Raw genomic sequence first — 14,124 nt, 5'->3', positions numbered from 1 at the left:
TAAAAATGATTTAAATTTTTATAATAATTTTTAAATGGTCTTCATTAACTAAAACAATCCCTGTAAAACCATGTTATGTAAAAGAATAATTTTTCAGAAGCATTCTATGCAAATTTTCACTCTCACCTTCTGGGCTTGGACCACAGCCTCACGCTGTTGCCAGCGTTTGTACAGGCCAAATAGTGGAGTGGCTCCATCCACCCACTGGATGAGGCCTGATCTGGTGCCCAGCGGTGTGACAGAATAATGACGGGCGTGAAACCTTGGACTCTCCTGCTGATTCACTTTAGTGAACATGGTGTTGACGATAGACAAGAACTGCATGATCCTCTCGTCCAAATGCAAGTCCTCCAATCCTAAAACAAAGAATGTTTCCGTGAGCAAATGGCATGTATTAAATGGGATGATTCACACAAAAATGAAAATTCTGTCATTTTACTTACCCTCACGTAATTTCAAAGCATCATCATATAAAGCGATAGGGTCTCTTCAGAAGACTTGGACTAAACTGGTCAATTTATATGGATTACTTTTACAATGCCTTTAAAGGTGGGGTAAGCGATTTCTGGCAGCCAATGATATTTGAAATCACCAAAACGAACACTCCCCTACCCCAAAAGGGTCTAGTCCCTATTTTGATAGCTCCGCACCACACATACGTAGCCTACACAACCCATACAATGATTGGTTTTGCTTTGTTTCACAGAACTATTGTTACATATGTTAACCAATGTTACACCAGATGCGAGCGGCGTGCCAAAATATTATAGAAGTCATTTCATTTATGACGTGCTGACACAAATTTCAAATGATTTTCAACGGCCGGTTTATCGAATCCAGTGTAGGCAGACTTTAGCTGTTGCGGCGTGGCCGGTGTAGACACAGTGTTATTTACATTTGGAGAACAAACAAAGCAAGGCCTTCCACTCTGAAGGCTCACGTGCAAATTGTGTGTGTTGTGTTATACACACAAATTATTTTTGTTATTTTATTATTTTTATCATTTATTATATTAAGTATTTTATGTTTATTTAATTTTTTTATTCATTTATTATGTTTCTATATTTTATATCTGTTATTAATTTTTCCTTGCTTATGCATTTTCATTGTTGTTCAATCTCATGCTTGTGGGGTTTCATGAACCGTTGTATGAATTAATGTTTCATACTGTCTGTATGAATAGAGATAGATAAGGAATGTTTATGGAAACCCAAGGTTTATGGGATGTTGCTGTGAAGCAGTTTTGGTATAACAGTACATGTTGAATTTGTGCTGGTCAGACGAAGTCCGAATATTGAAACATACGCAACTAAGATTGATTAATAAACAAACTTTTTAGCATCATCACTTCATCTGCTGCTTCTACTCTTCTCTGGCTTTTCTCGGTCAACTTCTTGACTGACAGAAGACATTTTGGGTATCAACAGCTCTGCTGACTAGTTGTTCTGTTACTGGACAAACTGATATTTCCTGATGGGATCTGGCATCCAGGGCTGGATCCTAAATATGATTTGGTGCGGAGACCCGATCTAACAGCTCCTTGAGTTCTCTCCAGTGCTGGAAAGTTGGTCCGATATTTACATGGGTCCTACTAATTGCCTTGTGGTTTTTTTTTTTTATCCGCCACTTTCTGTCGCCCAGCTGTTCACTGAACGCTCTCTCTCCTCCACATCATGAGTAGACACGGCCCTTACTGTTGATTGGCTACAAGTTTGTTTTGGTACTCGGCCCGACTCAGTTTTCTAAAGCATTTTTGAAAAATTACATACCCCACCTTTAATAGTTTTGGTGGAAATAGACTTTAAAAAGGGAAATCTCAAGTAATATGTTTGTGTTTCGAAGAACAACAAAAGACTTTTTGAAATGACATGAGGGTGAGTTTTTGGTGATGCTTTTAGCCATGTTTAAAACTCATACCTTTGAATAGGTAAGGATAATTTCTGCCATCAGAGCCTAGAAAGTAGAGCTTCTTGGGTTTGGTTTTAGTTGGCAGGATGGTGATGGTATTGCCTACACTCTGGATGGTGACTGCATCTGTAGCAGACACCTCCCCTGGCAGTGCCATCTCTGTGTTGGTCATGGCAGTCAGGCGGGGGCTGATCTCATCTAGCCGTAGGAGGTAACTAGCCCGTTTTTGTGCCCTTTGCTGCAAGCTCAGCATGATCTGTAACAGGACGGGGTAGAATTACAAAAGGTAAAATGCACAGCATGCATATCAGCATTTCGCTTATGCACACAGCTGTCCTGACCTGTTTGAAGGGCACCCAGCTGCTGGCAGGATTGGCTGGATTAAGAGGGCTCCTTAGTCTCTCTAGAGCGTTGTGGATGTCCTCTCCATACGTCTCCTGAAACCACGCTTCGTGAGGAGTCTCCGCCGGAGCAGCCGTGATGCTGCGTACGTGATCCAGTGCAAAAACCACAGGCTTCATCAGAGCAGAGTGCTTCTCTCTCATAATAGCCACCTTCTCATCCCTAAACAACAAGCGATTGAGAATTTAAATGATTTTCCAAGAGGCATGAGTCACACACTAATGAAGTTTCTCCTTCTATATTGACTTCCAGGGTCGTGACTTACTTGCGCAAAGTGTTGTTGTTCTGAACTCTTTTCACCTCGTCCTCCAGCTGTTGAATCCTGCGCAGAACGTGCATGTGTTGCTGCTGCAAGACCCCCAGCCAGAGCTCGTCCCAGAGCAGAGTGACCCTCCTCAGCTCGCCCACCAACAACTGCACCTGCACACACAAGGATCAACAAAACAACTCTTAAACACAATGGCCTTTAACACAACCAGACGCTTATAGAACAATAAAAAGTCCTTTCTGTAATACCTGTAGCACCATGGTGGGGTTGGCAGAAGAGAGCTTATCTACGATCTTGCTGTAGCAGTCCTGCATCATGGCTTGGTCTTCGCTAGAATACATCACCATCTCTTCCCCGCGGCTGCTCTCTTGAGAAGTCGGCCCACTGCCCATCTCACTCTCACCTCCACAAAGAGCCTCTCCCTGCATGTTCCCAAGAAGGGTTGGCAGGGACGACGGCAGCTTATTACCTGGCAGAGATGAAAACAATTTTTCTTCCCCAAAGAGGATAAACTTATATATGATCACTAAACTGAGAACTGATTGGTTGTTTAATGTCTCCATCAAAGCATAAAGCCAGAGCATTTTCCAATTGTCTTCAATAAAAAAAGCAAGCAGAGTGATGAGACACTGACTATAGCTTGGTTTTACTGGTTGCCAAGAGTTGAAAAATGACATAGCAAGACTAAGCTCAACCAAAGTTAGGCTGTTGTTGAACAAGAGCCCAGTTTTTGCGGTGTTCTGTTTTGATCTCTTTAGTATGTTAAAGTGCAAATGTTTGGCCCAGATGCATGGTCCCAGACAACCAGAATATTGATATGAAAAACAATGTTTAGAGAAACATTTTGTTCACCATGGGTTTATCAGGTAGGCAGCTACAAAGCACTCAAGCACCCCTAGTTTTCAGAAGAGCGTCTGGCACATATGGCTAAAAATGTTTGTGCCCATGCTTCAGTAGACACATTGCCTAAGTTAGCCAGGATGTCCCCGCGTGGAAATACAGTATGTACCTGCCGCCTGAGCCTCTCCACCAAGAGAGATAGATCCAACAATTGCAGGGTAGAGGATAAGGTGGGGTGAATCTTGGGCGACTCTGCACAGCAGGCTGCAGATGCTCTGGCGGATGTAAGCCTCAGGGTGATTTAGTCTGGAGAATAACTGAGGGATGATACCTAGAGAGAAAACAGAGATATTAATATTACATGGATGGAAATAACTATCTACATGATGTAAAGAGGAAAGTGTTCATTACTGTAATGATGTTCAAGTTCTTACCTCTCCAGGGTGCAGTGGGGGTGGATGCCAAGCCATGTTCAAGACCCTCTCTTAACTCCCCAGCATGCTTCACAAGCAAGCGCAGCAGACGGAGGGTTGCCATGACAATGACATCATCGCTGCTCTGTTTGCTGCTCTGGTTGTTCAGGAGCAGCTTGGGGTCATCTTCATCTATGGGCACCTGATGATCAAAACACCAAGAAATTTTATCGATTAGCGTTTTAGAAATTTGTCCAATCGCTGAGTACACATTAGAGGAGGAATCCTGACCTGCCCAGCATTGAGTTTGAGGAAGGTGAAGTACGCTCTGCAGGAGACCCGGTACAGGCTGAAGATTCGGTCAACCACTCTCCTCCACACCCCAATCAGCCCATCGGTCACCGTGTCCTCCACCTCAGAAAGCCACGGACAGGCACTCAACAACTGTCGGCCGATCACATCCACCATGTCGTCCTCCTCATCCTCTTCATTCTGCAAGGCCATGTCTTCATCCTGCAAAAACAATAACAAATGAATACACAAAACAAGAACTATTCACATCCCACATTGCAGATAAATGAACATCAGCATTAACCTTGAGGCAGAAATCTACAAGTTTATATAGACAAGGTAAAATAAAATATCTTTATGATACTTTTATTTCACAAATACAGTTTAAATCAATCAAAAGTGGCAGTAGAAAATAACATTCCAAAAGATTTCTATTTTAAAGAAAGTTTAAAATAAAAATAAAAAAATTTGGAAGTTTTTTTAAACTTTCCATTTGCCAAATACTCCTGAAAAATGTATCACCGTTTCCACAAAAATATGAAACGACTGTTTTCAACACTGATAAAATGTTTGAGCACCAAATCAACACACTAGAATGATTTCTAAAGGATTGTGTGAAAGTGAGTGGAGTACCTTATTACTAATTACTTATTTAGAAACAAACTTCTAAATGTATTAAAATAGAAAAGTCATTTTTTAATTGTAACATTTCACAGTATTACTGTTTTTACTGTACGTTTATAAAAAAAAAATAATAATAATTCAGCCTTGGCGAATTATTATCCGAGCATAAAATGTCTCCTTCAAAAACACCAAAGGAAAAAAATAAAAATAAAATGCACCAACTCTTGAACTACAGTACATTTAAATGAAATGCCTATGTTTTCTAGAATTATATTTCCATAGTACGTAGTGTGCCACAGTATGAAAACCACTGATCCAGACTCATTTACAAACGGTGAACTCTATAACCTGAATTCCTGCTGGGCGACACATGGCTTGACCCAAAATGCCGAAAATGGTTTCCTTGTCCTCATCACTGGTGCCTGCTGGGAGCAAGTCCTCTATTTCTTTCTTCTCTCCAAGGAGCAAAGGAACCCCTTCTCCTTGACTATTGACAGACAGAATAAAAACAAAACATCAGTATGAGCATATCACTTTTTTTTGTAAACTAACATTAGCAATTTTATAGGGAAAAATACCTGGCATTATCCACAACCTTCCTGCCCCATCTGTATGCCCAGCTGGCCAGAGCAGCCCATGATTTGGCCACTTCAGGAGCCTGAGTAGTTGAGAGCTGGTACAGCTGTCCAAGGACGAAGTCTGGCTCCCCAACACCAACACTGACTGTGGATAGAACAAACAAACCTTCATGATCATTACAAAGAAACTAAAACAAAATCAAACACATGACACTGTAGAATAGAATGCGATCATCATATTCGTCCTCAACCATTCATAACACAAATCGCATGATTTAATGCATTGGCATTAAGCTTACTTGTAGTCTCTGTTGTAATATGTGGCATTCCCTGATCTTCCAGCGGCAGCTCCAACAGGCCAGAGATGTTTTTAGACAGAGCTGAGAGGCTGGTAGAACCAGAGTTCCTCTTCACCACCATTTTGAGTTGTGGAGTCAGATCTTTCCAGTCGGCCAAAAGCCATTTGCACAGAGTAAGCACGGAGCGACAGGCTGCACGCTCACACTTTCCAGAGTGACAGTACGACAGTGCACAGGAGCTCAGCATTTCCATAGCTGATACGGACTGACCTAAAATGCAGAGAGGTGTTTAGACATTCACACTGCAAAACACCAAGACCAAGTGAACTGGCCCAAATCAGACTGAAACAGCTCAAAAACACTTACCAGCAGCAAACAGAACTTTAGCCTTCTCGATCTCCAGCTCTGGTCCCCATTTCTCTCCAACAGTACCCTCTAGTGACAGCTGCCTGAAGCTTTGCACCAGGTCCTGACCTTCAGAGTCGCTCACTGATGGCTTGTTGCACAGGCTTAGCAGACGTGTGGCCAGGGCGATATTTCCTTGCTTACGACCAAATTTCACCGCAGTCAGACAAAGTTCCATCAGGTGAGAGTCCACTGGAGCAGACGATCCTGGATGAATCATTCCCGAGTCGTCAGAGACGCCACATCACATTCATAAGCCATAATTATACATACGAGAAGGAGACCTTACCTTTGAGTTTTTGGAAGAGCTGGCGCTGGAAAGTGGTGTATCGGAGAGCATGTAGCCATGGCTGAACATCCTGCTGCTTGCAGGTGGTCAAAGCTTCACTGAAGAGCGGAATTAAACAGTCCTATAAAACAAAGAACAGGGATTTCTTTAAAAGGAAAAGACACATGATAATGCATTTGCATGCTCACAGGGTTGATGTGGTGACTCAAACCTCTGGGTTCTGGTTGCAGAGCGAGCTCTCTAGAGAGTTGGCACAGTGCAGCTGCAGGGTGCTGAGGGTGGGCAAGGAGTCAGACAGCGTGAGAGTGGAGAGACGCAGGGGACCCAGAGAGATGCGGCCCGTCTGTTTCAGGTACTTCACCAGTGTGCTGAAGATGAAAACCCAAATGTAGACTCACCATCAGTGCATACACAACTTATTGAAAAATCTACCGTGTTCAGAATATTCACTCACTCAGACGATGCGAGAACCTTCTGGTCCTGTTCGTGATTGGTCGCAGTGATGGCTCCAACAGCACTTCTAAGGAGCTGTACCTCAATGGCCTTCTGGAGCTCTGATGGGTCTGGGCTCAACACAGCAGGAAGAAGCCTCTTCAGGTCTGTGAACACAAACAAACATTAATACATACCACACCAAATGGCTGATCAGTGGAGTTGTTCGTAGAAATGGATTCCACATGTTCTGACTAACGTAAAACAAACGATTAAAGGATTTTTAAAGATCATCTTTAAAAAACAATTTCTAATTTCTACTATAAAAAAAATTGTATATAATATAATAATTGTTTTTATTGCCATGTCTTTTCCAGGCCTGGGCGAAAAAAACCATACTACTTATTGGTTTTCCATGACTGTGGATAGTATGGGCTATAATCATACCAATCTTGTCCTTAGTTGTAGAGTTGAGAAGGCCATAATCTTCCCCAGGGAGCAACTCCAGCTGGGCACGGCACTCTGTGAAATCCCCCTCCTCAAACCTACTCAGAGCTCTGGAGGGCAGACAGATTAAAACAATTATTTCAATGAACTCCTCACATTCCTACAGTCAGGAGGAGTTCAGTCAGAGTCAACAGTTCTGCAGCTACACACCTGATGTAGTTAAAGTCTGTCTTGAGGTTGACGCTGGAACTGCTGCTGTTCTTTTTGAGGTTCATCATGCTGGCCTGCCACTCCTGCATGGACTCCCAGTCACTCAGGGCCACATAACACTCACAGGCTTTATTAGCCAAGAAGTTGAGCACTTCTGGAGAACACTCACTGGACTTCAACAACACAGTTTTCCTTCCATCTCCTATTAAAACAATCATGACACAAAAAATAAGAACTAAGGCAACTTCTTTTTTTGTCCATTCTTACATTTACACAAATACAATCTGAATAATGAGACACTTTAGAGCTATTACCAGCAAACTGAATCAGTATCAACAAAAACTATCTTTGCACTGCAGAAGTGGTACACAAGCTGCATCTAAAGTGTTTATTTAGCTCAGATGTTAACAATGAACCTACACTGCAATTTCATAAATACTACCATGAGAGTAATGCTTAAAAAAAAAAAAAAAATTGAAATACAAAATGACATTTATGAAACTAACTGACACTCATGATATGAAACTAGAATTGCCAATAGGCAATGGCTAGTTCTGTTCATTTGTTCAAAAATTTAGAAACAAAGCAAGTCACTACTGTCTTTATGAATGATTGAATCATTCACTCATACGATTCATTCAAAACCTAATTCATTCAGTTATGAAACATCACTGTCTGTTGCTTTGAGATGCACAGCAGTTCAATTTGATTCAAAGGAAGATATATGAATTGAGATTCATATATGAATCAATGTATATTCTATTCAGGATTATCCTGCATTTAATTTATCATTTAGTGGAAATTTTGTAAAGTACTCACCACTGCTGGTGTGTTTTGGGCTGGAGGTGTTGGTGCCAGTGAGTTTTAACAGGGAGCGATCAAAGCCTTTAATGGAGCAGTCCATCCCTGTGACGGCACACAGCTGCTCTTGGTACTCTAACGCTGCCTTCTCAAACCTTGGGAACAATGCAGCATCAACATTTCATGAGAACAGAGCGACTAGACAAATTTGCACGGTGTAAAGTAGGTTAAGTATTTTCAGAACACAAAACACTTACTTTCCCTCAGCCTGCAGTGCCACTGATCCCAGCCAGCCAAGGCTCTTGCCAGTGTTGGCCAGACTCCAGGCTGCCAGACCTTGTATGGCTTCAGGGCATCGCAGCTCACACAACGCCTCCACTAACATGGTGATTGGCACCTCCATTTCTGGCCCCTACAGGGCAAAGCACAAAGCAAAAACAATGAAATAAGGCTCTTGGATATTAAAATCCAAATAGTGTAGAGCCAGTGCCTTACGATAGGAGCAATGTTGGGAATATAATGGAGTAATAGATCAAAGCCTTCAACCTATTTCAGTCATTTATTTGCAAAATTTTAAATGTATTGCAAAAAATTAAATGCGTCAATGACAATGAAAGATTTAGAATCTAACCTAAGACTGTATTTTTGCTTGATGCATATTTTCACAAAATTATTTGTTGGAGCCTCTTTTGAACAACACTGCTTCAAGTCTTACCTGTGCACTGCTGTTCTTGATCTCAGTGAGCAGGTCAAACCCATGACGGACCGTGACTGCTGGCTGACCTGAGAGAAGGCCCACTCTCATCAGTGCCAAACGAATTCTGGTGAGCCAGTCCTGGCACGTCTGTCTGTTTGTGTAGAAAAATGTTCTGATGCCCTAAATAAAGGAGCAAAGAAGAATTAAAAAAAGCAATGATGAAAACATGGAACATCAATAACATAACGCCATTTAAAGTCCTTGGAAGGATAAAGATAGCACTTCATACTGATAACGTGAAGGCTAGTTGTGTCTATACAGAGGACAGACCTTTGGAGGTGAAGTAAGAGCACTAGCACAGCCTTCATAAGCGTTGTACATGAGTTTCTCCAGGTTTTCCAGGAACTGCAGAAGCAGAGCCAGGCGAAGCTGATTGGTGTGGTGACCCTCATCACTCTCTCCTCCACTCCACTGACTCAACTCCTGCTCTGTGTTCAGACTGTGAGCTGCCAGGCTGCGGATCATACCTACACCAGCACAGGGATAAAATATTGATTCATAAATGCACAACACAGTTCAAAAGTTTGGGATCAGTAAGTTGTAAAATGAATACTTTCAGCATTCAATTCATTAAAAGTGACATTGAAGACATTTATAATGATGAATATTTCTTTCAAATAAGTGTTGTTTTTTTAAAAACTTTTTATTCAGCAAAGAATTCTAAAAAAAATTTATGGTTTACACAAACATTAAGCAGAACGACTGTTTTTCAACATTGATAAGAAATGTTTCTTGAACACTAAATCAGCATACTAGAATGACAGAATGACTGTAAACAAATAGTAAATGGTGGCTAACCACATACATATGTGCTGTGCACTCAACCTATAAGTGGTTCCATCTTTAATTATTTTTAATGAGGGTCCTTTTAGAAGATTGTTCATTAAATTAAATGTAATTGCATGGAATGAAGAGACCTGGATGCATTTCCTAAAAGCAACTAGGGTTGCAAGAGTTTTACGAGGCTTGCAACCATAGATGGCGAAAAATGCTTTTGGGAAACGTACCAGAGCAATCTTCAAAATACAAGTATCTAGAATGACAAATGAAAGTCATAAAAATTTTGAACGACATGAAGGTGAGTGAATATTGTCAAAACTTCAATTAGGAAAATCATTCCTTTCATAAATCTTGGAATTTTTTTAGATCAAATTTGAGTCAAATTCCTAATTGGAAAATCACTAACCCTCTATGGTCTGGAAAGTATCCTGGGCTCGTCCCAAAGGGGTACGGAGTTTAGAGAGAACAGTGAACTGAGCGGCCTCCCAAACTGCCCACTGCCACAGCACTGCCTCAGTCTTCAGCAGGGCACGGGGCACCATGGCAGAGTCTTTCTTCTCCAGCCGCTGACAGCTGTGGTACAGCCGCTCCAACCAGGGCTCCTTACTGTGCATGAAACAATAAATATCTAATAAATAACTCCAAAGATACAACCCCTACAAATTGCTTTTATTTCAACTGTAGATCTTCTACAGTACAGGGATTGATCAAATATATTCAAATGAACAAACGTGTCCATGTGTTCTCACCAAGGTGAGCATAAAGAAGTGAACCTACTCACCCCCCACGGTGGACAGTTCCATATAGAATAAAGCCAATGAGGTCAGAAAAGTCCTGTGGGTGAAATGTGTTGCTAGGCACTTTGCTCATGTGTCGGCGGATGGCCAGAGAAATCTCCTTAATCTCAGAGTGACTACGGGCACTGCTAGGAGACAAGCGGACAATTACCATCACATCAACTACAGCTGGAGGTAAAACTACAAGGTAGGTTTTATTGCTCCCCTCTGGTTTCTATTGTGTGAAATCAAGGTGAAAAGGAGTCTTGCCAACCTCAATGCAACGTGCATGGGAACAGATCTCAGCAATTTCCCAAAGGCCTGCCGGACTCGAACTGCTGAGTGGACCAGCTGAACTCTGCACACGTCCACGCACCTGCACAGAGAAAGGAGACAGAATCAGTGCTGATCAAACAAGATGTTTTTACCTCCTCCTCCAAGAGCAGGAGGAAGAGTTGTAGCACTAATGAATGTTCCTGCAGGAAGACAGCGTCTAACAAGCAGAGGATGTGTGATTACCTTTGGAGAAGCTCTGTTGTCAAGGAAGATGACACAACCTGAAGACTGTTACATGCCTGCAGACATATGGTGGGGTCTTCATTCAAGGCTGCACAGAGGAAAAACGTGATGTTAAGTCCATTCACTTGGTCACCAGTTTATTATCCTAACCCATTATTTGTTGATCTGGAGAATGATTCCGTCTTTATAACATCGTTCCACCTTTGTGAACTAAAAATCCAGAAATAACAACAGGGATATTAACTCACTATTTGCCAGTAAGCCTTTGCAGAATTTGAGGAAGGATGGGAGTGAGAACAGAGGGGAATAGGTTTCAGATTTCTTCATCATCAGAGACACCTCTAATGACCAGGTAAGTAACAGCCGCCTAAAAAAGTTTTTAAAAAAGACAAAATAAAATGTTAATCAAAGGGAATTACTAACAGTGGAGGCTGAGACCATACTAAAAATCAGTGATTAAAACTCTAATTTAAATCTTTAAGTAAAGTTTTAGGATTCAGAGGAAAAAAAACAACACTAGAAATAGGCTAAATGAGATTATGCGAATACATTTTCCAATTCATGTAAATATTCTAAATTCAACTTTTACTATTATGGCACTAAATTTGAATATTGAAAACACTTCTGTTTAGCGTTTTTGGACCCCACTGCATATTCACTAATTTCCTAAAATTCTCAACTAAATACTAAACTGTTGCCATATGCAAACAAGTAAGGAATTAAAAAGAAAGGTGCAATTACACCTGTCGCTGTTTAAGTGATTATAGCAGCTGAAAGAGCAAGTGGTTCAGATTAATTAATCACAACAGGCCTCATTATAGACCGGCATTGTGAGCTCTGTACCTCGCCTCAGGGTTGAGATGATCCTTGCTGAGCAGCATACCCAGCAAATTAAGGAGCGTGCTGAAATGCCTTTTGGTTGCCGTGGTAACTGTGCTGATGACAGCACCGTCAAAAAGGGATGGAGACGAAGAGCTCAGGCTGCTTGAGATAAAGTGATCATGTCTTGGGAGAAATAAAGAGAGAAAGGCAGCAGTCTATCAGTCATCATGCCTGGAGTGAGAGGGGCTCAAATCAAGTGAATGACAGTGTTTTTTGACAGTTTTATGTACACTGCAAAAAATACAATGATAAAACCATATAGCACTGCATAATTCATGAAACCACACCGCCGCTTGTTAAACATTTCAGTGTTGTTCTGCATTTCTCACACTATTCGTCCAATATATTTGTGATTTTAATTTAATATTTAATTCAGACAAATGTACTAATTAATAAGACAATAAAACAGCACTATTGTGAAACAGTACTACAATTTTAGAAACATTTTATTTTTCTATTTCAATATAATATATTTTTGTAATGTAATTTGAAATGGTCACATTCCTTCAGAAATATTCTAATATGATTTGGTACTCAAGAAACATTTCTTATTATCATTGTCAAAAATGTTTCTACTTCTATATATTTGTGGAAACAGTGATACTTTTTTTTAGGATTCTTTGATGAACAGAAACTTCAAAAGTACAGAAATTATTTGAAATAGAATATAAATTTACAGTGTAATCAACAGTGAATATACACATAATATAATAAATATAATATGTTATATTATAATACTACAACGGCCTGGAAAACACTATGACTGCGGAAACCCTGAACATTTTTCGAGAAGCATCATCCAGGTAAGTAAAGTTAATGTTGCATTGTTACCTGGTGCAGTGAGAATAGAGAGTGTAGAGCACTGCATACTGGACAGCAGGGTGATGAACTGCCAAATCAGAGTGAACTACAACCAGATTCTGACTGAGCAGGGCAAACACAGTAGGGGACAAAGCCCACATCTGTAACACAGAAAAAATAAGCATTATTACACTTCTCTTTTACACATTTTCTTGTTTTGATTGCAAAAAATGCTTTCAACTATGAATTCATGCTGACCCCGATGAGGGAGTTCTTGGTGTTGCCAATGGTGGTGAGAGCACTGAGGTTGAAGATAAGGATAAACTCTGCTCTCTCTGAGCTGAACTGCAGCTGGCTAAAGGCAGGATGTTGTATGTTAGGACAGGCAGCAGGCAAACCCAGAGGGCTGAACAAACTGTTCAGCGCACAGCCCATCTCGCCCAAGACCAGTTTATAAGCTGCCTCCAGGGTAGGGATGTTCTTTAGGCTCAGCACAGCATGATACACTCCATGTGCAGCTGCCATCACCTGTGACACAAACAAAAAAGCGTTAACTCGTAGCTGTTGTGTGTGTTGAATTTATTAACAACTGAGGTTACTAATCGTACCTCTCTTTCTCTATGGAAACGCAGCTCCAAGAGTTGGGAATTTGGGGCCATCAACTTCTCCACAAAAGCAGCCGGGATGTTGGTGTTTATCTGGTCAACAATCTACAAATCACACATAAGAAAATAATTGACTAAACGTGTGAAAAACTATTTCAAAGACAGAAATAATAGTGACAAGGCCAAGGTATGAATGACATTTATGTAAATCCCACAAATTCTACTCCAGTCTGTCGATTATTGGATTAATCAAGTCAAGTCCTACCAGCATAAGCAGGGTGAGGACGGACATGCTGTATTCTGGTCCGCAGCACTGGCAGCTGTCCAGCTGGTCTAGGCCATAAGAGATTACAGCATCAATCAGCTGGTTGCCCAAGTCCATGCTCACTAGCAGGACACACACGCACTCATTTCCTGCAGTCAGCACTGCCTCCGAAAAGAACACCTGCTTGGCTGTGGTGACACAGGCTAAAACACGGTTCAAAACCTGTGAGCGAGAAAATGCAAACAATTTACGTCAGATCAGTATAGGATTGTGTGTGTGTGTATTCTCAAGTGTTTGTGAATCTATAAATCACAGTAGTTTATCTTAGATCAGGGGTGTCAGAGGGCCAGAGGGCCAGAGCCCTGCAGAGTTTAGATGTAAGCCTAATTAAACACACCTGATCCAGCTAATCAAGTCCTTCAGGCTTATTTGAAAACTACATGGTTTGTGTGTTGGAGCAGGGCTGGAACAAAACTCTGCAGGGAACTGAGTTTGACACCCCTGTCTTAGATTATCTATTTGTATTGAAGTA

At 41.2% G+C, this 14,124-nt stretch overlaps 1 protein-coding gene across 2 annotated transcripts in view; it reads right to left on the bottom strand.

The window, feature by feature from the left end:
* The window catches only part of LOC306848009 (serine/threonine-protein kinase SMG1), a 34,580-nt gene that overhangs the window by 14,050 nt on the left and 6,406 nt on the right, over positions 1–14,124 (bottom strand). Inside the window, exons 11-41 of one of the 2 annotated variants that reach the window (XM_079382312.1) lie at positions 13,593–13,814; positions 13,331–13,432; positions 12,981–13,250; positions 12,753–12,883; positions 11,883–12,044; positions 11,288–11,406; positions 11,040–11,127; positions 10,795–10,896; positions 10,526–10,669; positions 10,151–10,350; positions 9,235–9,431; positions 8,923–9,084; positions 8,465–8,619; positions 8,226–8,362; positions 7,407–7,608; positions 7,197–7,306; positions 6,772–6,916; positions 6,529–6,685; positions 6,318–6,438; positions 5,990–6,235; positions 5,624–5,893; positions 5,325–5,469; positions 5,095–5,233; positions 4,123–4,344; positions 3,853–4,033; positions 3,588–3,749; positions 2,827–3,047; positions 2,576–2,730; positions 2,250–2,472; positions 1,918–2,164; positions 127–356 (exon numbers count right to left, since the gene is read on the bottom strand). In XM_079382312.1, the coding sequence (XP_079238438.1) occupies positions 127–356; positions 1,918–2,164; positions 2,250–2,472; positions 2,576–2,730; positions 2,827–3,047; positions 3,588–3,749; positions 3,853–4,033; positions 4,123–4,344; positions 5,095–5,233; positions 5,325–5,469; positions 5,624–5,893; positions 5,990–6,235; positions 6,318–6,438; positions 6,529–6,685; positions 6,772–6,916; positions 7,197–7,306; positions 7,407–7,608; positions 8,226–8,362; positions 8,465–8,619; positions 8,923–9,084; positions 9,235–9,431; positions 10,151–10,350; positions 10,526–10,669; positions 10,795–10,896; positions 11,040–11,127; positions 11,288–11,406; positions 11,883–12,044; positions 12,753–12,883; positions 12,981–13,250; positions 13,331–13,432; positions 13,593–13,814 (5,367 nt within the window). The remainder of the gene's footprint in view (positions 1–126; positions 357–1,917; positions 2,165–2,249; positions 2,473–2,575; positions 2,731–2,826; positions 3,048–3,587; positions 3,750–3,852; positions 4,034–4,122; positions 4,345–5,094; positions 5,234–5,324; positions 5,470–5,623; positions 5,894–5,989; positions 6,236–6,317; positions 6,439–6,528; positions 6,686–6,771; positions 6,917–7,196; positions 7,307–7,406; positions 7,609–8,225; positions 8,363–8,464; positions 8,620–8,922; positions 9,085–9,234; positions 9,432–10,150; positions 10,351–10,525; positions 10,670–10,794; positions 10,897–11,039; positions 11,128–11,287; positions 11,407–11,882; positions 12,045–12,752; positions 12,884–12,980; positions 13,251–13,330; positions 13,433–13,592; positions 13,815–14,124) is intronic. The other variant, XM_079382313.1, reaches the window with a different exon arrangement.

Source organism: Barbus barbus (genome assembly GCF_936440315.1).
Source record: "Barbus barbus genome assembly, chromosome: 3".
In the NCBI taxonomy this organism is placed as follows: Eukaryota; Metazoa; Chordata; class Actinopteri; order Cypriniformes; family Cyprinidae; genus Barbus; species Barbus barbus.
This window is presented reverse-complemented; position numbering and strand designations above follow the sequence as displayed.